General features: G+C 42.8%; 1 protein-coding gene across 1 annotated transcript in view; it reads right to left on the bottom strand.

Annotated features, from left to right (window-relative positions):
- LOC111958657 (putative neural-cadherin 2) overlaps nucleotides 1-10,853 on the bottom strand; it is a 79,524-nt gene that overhangs the window by 30,377 nt on the left and 38,294 nt on the right. Inside the window, 2 exon segments of the mRNA XM_070437330.1 lie at nucleotides 9,019-9,036; nucleotides 9,039-9,267. Coding sequence (XP_070293431.1) covers nucleotides 9,019-9,036; nucleotides 9,039-9,267 — 247 coding nt within the window.

The following is a 10,853-nucleotide window of genomic DNA, read 5'->3' as shown; positions in this document are numbered from 1 at the left end:
CTGATTTTAGATGGCCGCTCACTAATAATGCAAATTATCTTTAGGGAGCTTTGCCAAAGCCGCTCTTTTTGTTAGTCATTGGTTTTTTCAGTAATTCCCTCCAAGATAAAAAAAAAAAAATATATGGGATATTACAGCATGCCAAGCAGGTTCTGAAAGTTTTCTGTGTTGTACTCAGGAACACACACTGGTACTCAAATGAACTGCACAGACAAAAGACACTCACTCTGTAGACATTCATATGACACAACACACACACACACACACACACACACTCATTCACTCTGTTCAGACATCATATACACTGCATATATATCCACCTCCCTATCCTTCACTAATGATTCATATCTGCTTCCTCTCCTCCAAGACTATCAAGGCCACCTCCCCTGGGTGACCCTAGAGTGACCTATAACCTTGAGGAGGGTCAGGTGCCGGAGACCAACATGCCTGTCCGCTACTACATCAAACCAACAGGGCTGATGGCTCTGCATCCAACTGTGGCTGAACCTCTGGACTATGAGACCACGCGCTTCTTCACACTAAGGGTCAGAGTGCAGAACGTAGCTGCTGTTCCACTGGCCTCTTTTACTACCGTCTACGTCAATGTTACAGGTAGGAGGCATTTACAGTGTTATAGTGTACACTCTGAGATTTAACAGTGTGTATAGTGTACACTCTGAGATTTAACAGTGTGTATAGTGTACACTCTGAGATTTTAACAGTGTGTATAGTGTACACTCTGAGATTTTAACAGTGTATAGTGTACACTCTGAGATTTTAACAGTGTGTATAGTGTACACGCTGAGATTTAACAGTGTGTATAGTGTACACTCTAAGGTAATCTAACATCTGAGATTTTAACAGTGTGTTATAGTGTACACTCTGGATTTGAACATGTGTATAGTGACACTCTGAGATTTTAACAGTGTGTATTGTACACTCTGGATTTAACAGTGTGTATAGTGTACACTCTGAGATTTAACAGTGTGTTATATGTACACTCTGAGATTTTAACAGTAGTTATCTGATACAGATGTACACTCTGAATTTAACAGTGTGTATAGTGGTATCACTCTGAGATTTTAACAGTGTGTATAGTGTACACTCTGAGATTTAACATGTATAGTGTACACTCTGATTTAATTGAATTTATAGTGTACACTCTGAGATTTTTTTATATATCACTCTAATTATACCACTCTGAGATTTGAACAGTGTGTAAGTGTACACTCTGAGATTTTAACAGTGTGTATAGGTACACTCTGAGATTTTAACAGTGTTGTATAGTGTACACTCTGAGATTTTAACAGTGTGTATAGTGTACACTCTGAGATTTGAACAGTGTGTATAGTGTACACTCTGAGATTTGAACAGTGTGTTATAGTTACACTCTGAATTTAACAGTGTGTATAGTGTACACTCTGAGATTTTAACAGTGTGTTTATAGTGTACACTCTAGATCTTTAAACAGTGTGTATAGTGTACACTCTGAGATTTAACTTTTTATGTACATTGATGTTAAAGGTATAGGTACACTCTAGATTTTAACAGTTGTATAGTGTACACTCTTAATTTTAACAGTGTGTATAGTGTACACTCTTGAGATTTTAACAGTGTGTATAGTAGTGTGAACGCTGGATACATTTACTCCTGAGGCATGCAACTTAGGAAACTACTGTGGTCCTCTGTAGCTCATTTGATAGAGGCATGGTGCTTGTACTGCCAGGGTTGTGGGTTCAATTCCTGGGGCCTGTAAAAGTATGCACTCATGACTGTAAGTTGCCTTGGAAAAAGTGTCTGCTAAATGGATTATATATATGTACAATACTGGCCACACCTTTTCATCTTGGGTCATGACCTTGCTGGAAGAAGTAGTTTTTATGAGGAAAAGAGAGAGAGAGAAGACAGCAAGCAGGCTTAGCAGTAGAGAACAGTGAAGGGCTTTCCAACACAACATAAATACTTGAAGCTCCAGCTCAGTTAATGAAGGAGGAGGCTGAGAGGAGGAAAGAGAGAGATTGAAAGGTAATGACAGGGGAGATGTAGTCCCTCGAAGCCCGTTGGGAGAAGGTGTAATCACTGAGCGACAAACACTAGCAGCTAAAATGACTGCTTGTTTAGCGACGACTCATACCACATGCGCCAGTGAAGGAAGCGGGAACATATATCAAGCTCTAATAGCGTAAAGAAAAGAGGTATTCTGTCTGACTTTGTCAATAATTTGTATTTTTGGGGCGTTTAGGGAAATCACAAATGTTCCTCATCTCATGGATATCTAGAGAGTAGTCTTTAAAACCTGGAGAGTCAGTGACCTAAGAGTTGGGTTTGTCTACTAGCATTAGCATTGTTGAGGTCAAATCATAGGAGTGGTAGCCTCTGTTAGTATGCTCTTAATAGAATGTATCACCTCCCTACACCTGACCTCTGGCCTGTCTCTCCTATCTCCAGATGTAAACGACAACGTCCCCTTCTTCCTGTCCTCCACTACGAGGCTACCGTTCCAGAGGGGGCAGAATGGAACATCGGTGGTTCAGGTTTCTGCTACGGACCTCGATTCAGGCCTCCATGGAATGGTGAGAACCCCTGCAGACTCATTGCGAATGACTACATTTCCCACAATCACTTGATTTCTTATAATTTCAAATGAGAATAATTCAACAGATACACCAATATTGTATGTCATTTTTCCTGATATTGCATTAACGTTTCGATCTTTGTCTACAGATAAACTATGTGATCTTGAAGGATGAGAGTGGAGACTCTCAGTACTTCCGTATTAACTCCTACACTGGGTCGTACACACCCGCGCCTCGTTTGACCGTGAGCAGAAAGGTTCCTACCTCATAGAGGTCCAGTCTCAGGACAGCTCCGAGTCAGCCAGGCCTGGACAGCAGGGCCAGCCCAACACTGGTGGGTATCTCACATAGCTACACTCCTATGCATACACACATGTCTGCAGTCCATACACGGGCACACCTATCCAGACAGGGAATCTCTGAGTATCATACTCTCTCATAATAGGTAGCTCTGTCCCCTTACCACACCTATCCTCCATCAACCCCCCCATTAACTAACCAGTCAATAAACATCAGTGTCTTTTCTAACCAGGCCAGTAACAGGAACAAACACAGAAACACAAACACACACACACACGACACCACACACACCACACACACACACACACACACACACACACACGCACAACACACACACACACACCACCACCACACACACAAACAACCACACACACACCACACACACACACACACACACAACACACACACAACCAGCTGGCTCTATCCCTGTTATAGAGCATGAACTTCATTCATTAAGACGTCGTTAGCGATGCTCTAATGGAACGAGCTAATGGCTAATCTGGGTTTTGGGTCACAATAATACCCGCACACAGAGGTGAAGTACAGCAAAAAGAACAGTGATGCTACAATCATTCCCAACCAACAGCACTGTTTGTTCAACCCATCAAGGTCCCGCTCTAGAGTTTCATACGGAAATGACTAGCTAATGCACATTATCTCCCTTTAGCGCCCTGTTGGTATTATACTGCTGTGTTCTGTGAGGTTAGATGGTTAATGCTTCTGTTTTCTCTTTGCCAGGTGTGATACTTAGAGTAATGTACTCTCTTTTTAATATCTTTGGTCCACATAGACCAAGCCAATGTAATTGATGTAGAGATACTATACAATTATGTTGCTCTCTAGGTCCATGCTTTCATCTGGATTGGTTGTTAGTCCTGAGTAAAGATCCCTCTCATTGGTTCACACAGACACGGCTTACGTACGGATCCTTGGACAGAGTTCAACGACAACGCTCCGGCTTTCGCCCACGGTGTACGAGGGTTAGCGTGGAGGAAGACAAGGAGTGGGCTTCGTCCTCATCACCTGTACGGCCACATGAGTATGAAGATGATAGGTGAGCACATTGGGTGGTCTCAGTGGTGGGGAGGGTCAATCAGTCAACCTGGGTTTAGACTTTTTTGTTGTTGAAAAAAATTGCGCCTCACAATGATAAGTAAATAAATAAGTTACTGGTGCTAGTTTCCTGGACTAGTTATAAATTATTGGACAGCACTGTTATAATTCTAATGTTTACTCCCTTGGAAGATTATCTTTCATCTTTACAAAGGCTTGGCAGATACAAGTCTGAAAGACACCCAACAAACAATTGAGATGGAATAAAGTATAGCACAAATGATCGTGTCCACTATGTTAGTCCATAGTCATAATTTTTTGTTGAAGTGCCTGATACTCATAAAGGATTTGGGCTTAGTGGTACAGTGTGTGTTATCCTTGGTGTCGCTTTTCCTACTTGTTCTGTTTTCAACTCTGTCTTTCGACTGAATGGAATTCACTCACTCTCCCCCTGTCACTTCCCTCTGTGCTTATGGAATTCCTGTCATATCTAAGTTGAATGTTCTGTTTATGCTTTGACAGGCTCCACAGAGATTAAGAAAAAGTATATAGGAGTATATTATTGTAAAGAAATACTCTCTGTCTTTCTCTCTCCGCTCTCTGACTCCCACTCTGTCACTCTCTCTCTATTCCTCTCATTTTCTGTCAGAGCGTGTTAGCAAAATCTCTGTTGGGAATGTGGGAGGTGTGGAATGCGGCCCCCCGATAGTAGTCATTTTTTAGTTTGTTCCTCTTTGTTTTTATATTTTCTGTTTGTGCCCTTCCGTCTCTTCCTCCCGGTCTGATAAATCCTCCTTTTCCTCCTCCTCCTTACCTTGGATCTTGGTTTTTGCTTGTTTGTATGGGTAGGGAGATTTTTCAGAGGAGGTAGAAGATGCGACGTATTATCGATTAATCTTTGGATGACGCGTTAGGCGATCTTATACCACGTTCGGTATCCTTTGTGTTGCTGGAAACAAATCAATAAATAAGCAAAGACGACAAACATCAAATGACTACCTCGGGGGCCGCATCCATACCTCCCACATCACCACAGAGATTTGCTAACAACGCTCTGACAGAAAATGAGAGGAATAGGAGAAGAGTGACAGAGTGGGAGTCAGAGACGGAGAGAGAAAGACAGAGAGTATTCTTTACAAAATATACCTCCTATACCTTTTCTAATCTCTGTGGATGCCTGTGGCTCACAAGCACAACAGAACAATTCAACTTATATTGACAGGAATCAATAAGCACAGAGGAAGTGACAGGGGGAGAGTGAGTGATTCCATTACAGTCGAGAGACAGAGTTGAACAGACAAGTAGGAAAAGCGGACACCAGGATAAACACACACTGTACCACTAGAGCCCAAATCCTTTATGAGTATCAGCACTTCAACAAAGAACATTATGACTACTGGACTCATGGACTGACATTGTGCTTACATTCAATTCTCAATTGTTATGGTTCGGGTGTCTTCAGACTTGTATCTGCCAAGGCCTTGTAAAGATGAAAGATAATCTTCCAGGGAGTAAACATTAGAATTATAAAAGTGCTGTCCAAATAATGTTATAAACTACGTCCCAGGGAAACTAGCACCCCAGAACTTTATTTATTACTTATCATGTGAGCGCAATTTTCAACAACAAAAAAGTCTAAACCCAGGTTGACTGATTGAACCCCTCCCCACCCTGAGGACCAAACCCAATGTGCCTCACCTTCATCTTCATCATTGGCCGTCAGCGTGATGAGGACGAAAGCCACCTCCTTGTCTTCCTCCACGCTAAACCTCGTACACCGATTGGCGAAAGGCCGGAGCGTTTCGTTGACTCGTCACAAGGATCCGTACGTAGGCCGTGTCTGTGTGAAACCAATGAGAGGGATCCTTTACTCAGGACTAACAACCAATCCAGATTGAAGCATGACCTAGAGAGCAAACACTAATGTATAGTACTCTGACATTCAAATTACATTGGCTTGGTCTATGTGGACCAAAGAATTAAAAAGAGAGTACATTACTCTAAGTATTCACACCTGGCAAAGAGAAAACAGAAGCATTAACCATCTAACCTCACAGAAACACAGCACAGTTAATACCAACAGGGGCTAAAGGAGAAAATGTGCATTAGCTATCATTTCCGTATGAACTCTAGCGGACCTTGAGGCTTGAACAAACAGTGTGTTGTGGGTAGATTGTAGCATCACTGTTCTTTGCGTACCTCTGTGTGCGGGCATATGACCCAAAAACCCAGATTAGCATTAGCTCTTCCATAGAGCATCGCTTAACGACGTCCTAATGATGAAGTTCATGCTTATAACAGGATAAGTCAGCTGTGTGTGTGTGTGTGTGTGTATGTGTGTGTGTGTGTGTGTGGTGTGTTTATGTGTGTGTGTGTATGTGGTGTGTGCATGTGTGTGTGTGGTGTGTGGTTGTGTGTGTGTTGGTGGTGTGTGTTGTGGGTGTGTTTTGTGTTTCGTGTTTGTTCCTGTTACTGCCTGGTTAGAAAACGACTGATGTGTTATTGACTGGTTAGTAATGGGGGGTTGATGGAGATAGGGTGGGTAAGGGGACAGAGCTACCTATTATGAGAGAGTAGATACTCAGAGATTCCCGTGTCTGGATAGGTGTGCCGTGTATGGACTGCAACATGTGTGTATGCATAGGAGTGTAGCTATGTGAGATACCCACCAGTGTTGGCTGCCCTGCTGTCCAGGCCTGGGCTGACTCGGAGCTGTCCTGAGACTGGACCCTATGAGGGAGGAACCTTTCTGCTCACGGTCAAACCGAGGCGCGGCGTGTACGACCCCAGGTTAGGAGTTAAATAGCGAAGTACTGAGAGTCTCCACTCTCATCCTTCAAGATCACATAGTTATCTGTAGACAAAGATCGAAACGTTAATGCCAATATCAGGACAAAATGACATACAATATGTGTATCTGTTGAATTATTCTCATTTTGAAAATTATAAGAAAATCAAGTGATTGGGGAATGTAGTCATTCGCAATAGAGTCTGCAGGGTCTCACCATTCCATGGAGGCCTGAATCGAGGCCGTAGCAGAAACCTGAACCACCGATGTTCCGAATCTCTGCCCCCTCTGGAAACGGTAGCCTCGTAGGTGGAGGACAGGAAGAAGGGGACGTTGTCGTTTACATCTGGCAGATGGAGAGACAGGCCAAGACGGTTCAGGGTAGGGAGGAGGATCATTCTATTAGGAGCATGACTAACAGAGTCCTACCACTCCTATTGATTTGACCTCAACAATGCTAATGCTAAGTAAGACAAACCCAACTCAGGCTCACTGACTCTCCAGGTTAAGACTACTCTCTAGATATCCCATGAGATGAGTGACACATTTGTGATTCCCTAAAGCCCCAAAAATACAATTATTGACAAAGTCAGACAAGAATACCCTCTTCTTTACGCTATTAGAGCTTGATATATGTTCCCGCCTTCCTTCACTGGCCGCATGTGGTATAGTCGTCGCTAAACAAGCCCAGTCATTTTAGCTGTCTAGTGCTTCTGTCGCTAGCTATACACCTCCTCCAACGGCTTCGGGGACTTACATTCCTCCCCTGTCATTACCTTTCAATCTCCTCTCTTCCTCCTCTCAGCCTCCCTCCTTCATTAACTGAGCTGGAGCTTCAAGTATTTATGTTGTGTTGAAAGCCTCTTCCACTCTTCCTACTGCTCCAAGCCTGCTCTTCTGTCTTCTCTCTCTCTCTTTTCCTCATAAAAAACTCACTTCCTTCCAGCAAGTCATGACCCAAGATGAATAAGTGTGGCCAAGGTATACATAAATATATCCATTTAGCAGACCACTTTTATCCAAGGCAACTTACAGTCATGAGTTGCATACATTACAGGCCCAGGCAATTGAACCCACAACCCTGCAAGTTACAAGCACCATGCTCTATCAAATGCAGCTACGAAGACCACAGTAGTTTCCATAAGTTGCATGCCTCAGGAGTAAAGTATCCCAGCGTCAATTAACTATAGCACTGTTAAATTAAGAGTGTAATACACAGTCAAAATCTAGAGTTCTACGAACGTTTAAAATCCTGATATATATTAAATCCATGACACTGTGTACACACTTGTTAAATCTCAGAGTGTACACTTATACCACCACTGTTAAAATCTCAGAGTGTACACTATACACACTGTTAAAATCTCAGAGTGACACTATACCACACTGTTACAAATCTCAGAGTGTACACTATACACACTGTTCAAATCTCAGAGTTACGCTATTAACCACTGTTCAAATCTCAGATTGTACACTATACACCACTGTTCAAATCTCAGAGTGTACACCTATAGCACAGCTGTTAGAAAGCTCAGAGTGTACACTATAGCACAGCTGTTAAAAAATCTCAGAGAGTGTACACCCTATACAGCACTGCTTAAAAATCTCTCAGAGTGTACACTATACCACACTGTTAAATATCTCGAGTGGTACACTATACACACTGTTAAAAATCTCAGAGTGTACACTATACACACTGTTAAACATCTCAGAGTGTACACTATACACACCTAGTTAAAATGCTCAGAGTGTACACTTATTAACCACACTGTTAAACATCTCAGAGTGTACTCACTATAGCATCACTGTTAAAAATCTCAGAGTGTACACTTAGGACTCATTAATTCAAAGTGCCATACCACTTGTTAAATATCTGCAGAGAGTGTACACGTATACACACTGTTACAAATCTGCAGAGTGTACACTATACATCACTGCTTAAAGATCTCAGAGTGACCACTATACACACTGTTCAAATCTCCAGAGTGTACACTATACCACACTGTTAAAATCTCAGAGTGTACACTATACTACACTGTTTCAAATCTCAGAGTGTACACTATACACACTTGTTAAAATCAAGTGTTACACTATACACCACTGTTCAAAATCTCAGAGTGTCACTATACACACGTTTAAAATCTTCAGAGTGTACACTATACACACTTGTTTAAAATCCTCAGAGTGTACAGCGTATACCACACGTTTGTTAAAAATCTCAGGAGTGTACACTATACACACTTGTTAAAATTCTCAGAGTTACCAACTATACACCCACTTGGTTTGAAAATGCCTTCCTACCTGTAACATTGACGTAGACGTAGTAAAAGAGGCCAGTGGAACAGCAGCTACGTTCTGCACTCTGACCCTTAGTGTGAAGAAGCGCGTGGTCTCATAGTCCAGAGGTTCAGCCACCAGTATGGATGCAGAGCCATCAGCCCTGTTGGGTTTGATGTAGTAGCGGACAGGCATGTTGGTCTCCGGCACCTGACCCTCCTCAAGGTTATAGGTCACTCTAGGGTCACCCAGCGGYGAGGTGGCCTTGATAGTCTGGAGGAGAGGAAGCAGGATATGACATCATTAGTGAAAGGATAGGGAGGTGGATATATATGCAAGTGTATATGCATGTCTGAACAGAGTGAATGAGTGTGTGTGTGTGTGTGTGTGTGTGTTCATATGAATGTCTTAACAGAGTGAGTGTCTTTTGTCTGTGCAGGTTCATTTGAGTACCAGTGTGTGTTCCTGAAGTACAACACAGAAAACTAGGGGGAACCTGCTTGGACATGCTGTAATATCCCATATATATATTTTTTTTTTTATCTTGGAGGGTAATTACAGAAAAAGAGCCAATGACTAACAAAAGGAGCTGGCTTTGGACAAAGCTCCCTAAAGATAATTTGCATTATTAGTGAGCGGGCCCATCTAAAATCAGCACAAACGTCTCCCTACTGCTGACTCCACATCAGGAATACATTGGAGACACTCCAAGTCTAATCCATCAAAGTTCCTACTGAACTGATGTGAACTCTTTATGGAGACACTTTCCACTGGAAACACCAGACGATCTGCTTCTAAATGAAGGCTGYAKGGTTTTCACAACGCTCCCACTCTCTCTTTTCCAGGAACCGTGGCAGAGAAAACCAAAGTGACAGGAAATGATACGGGGAAGTATATCGCTGCCGCGCATACCTGGGTACAGAGGGAGCCCATCAATGGGATTTCACAGACATGGTGTCACGCTTATTGATGCCCCCCCCTTCCTATTTATACCAGTATGGAGGTCAGGTGTTAGAATGTTTTCTTTCACTCTCTGTATGAAACATATGGGACGGTTGCATGGACGCCATCCTACACTCACAGGGACAACAGGCAGGATTCTCATTGTTCTGAGGACTCCATTATGGGTCACAGCTGCACGCTGTCTGGCACCAAATCATTTGTTACTTCAAGGGTTCCGTCAAACGAACTCCATAAATGAGAGCATTTATTAAATAGATGACACTATGGAGTAAGCACACCATTTCAAGCATAGTATGTTTAAGTGTGTTCAAGAATTCATAGTTGTAGCTCTTGTCCAAACATGTCAAAATAATGGTGTAAACCATCTATGGGCAAGGATACTAGCGAACCATGAGAAAGTTTTAAGAGGGGTGTTATTCGGGAATCTACTGTGTGTGCCTGACTGTGAATGTGTGTGTGTGTGCAGGTGAATGTGTGTGTTGGTGTGTGTGTGCTCATGTGCAGTGCCCTACAGCAAAATGGTCTGACCTATAAAAGCAGGAAGCACGTGGAGCTTTTAAGACCCATGTTCTCTTTGCCACTTGTCCTGCCACAATGATGCTGTGTGTGTGCTGTGCTGTGTGTGTGTGTGTGTGTATGTATCTGTGTGTGCGCACTTGAGTGCGGTGTGTGTGTGTGCGTGTGTGTACAGTACACTAGAGCTTTTAAGGCCCATGTTGTCCTTTCCCTGCCACACAGCCACAGAGTCACAACCTTGACAGGGAAGGATTACATTAACCATGGCCGAATGAACCTCACTTCACCACTCATTCTGCTTAGATCCAGCAGAGGCCCTACACACACACACACACACACACACACACACACACACACACACTAACTCTTCAAATTCACCA

Source organism: Salvelinus sp. IW2-2015, linkage group LG35 (genome assembly GCF_002910315.2).
Source record: "Salvelinus sp. IW2-2015 linkage group LG35, ASM291031v2, whole genome shotgun sequence".
In the NCBI taxonomy this organism is placed as follows: domain Eukaryota; kingdom Metazoa; phylum Chordata; class Actinopteri; order Salmoniformes; family Salmonidae; genus Salvelinus; species Salvelinus sp. IW2-2015.
Note: the sequence above shows the minus strand (reverse complement) of the source record. Positions and strands in the feature narration are given on the sequence as shown.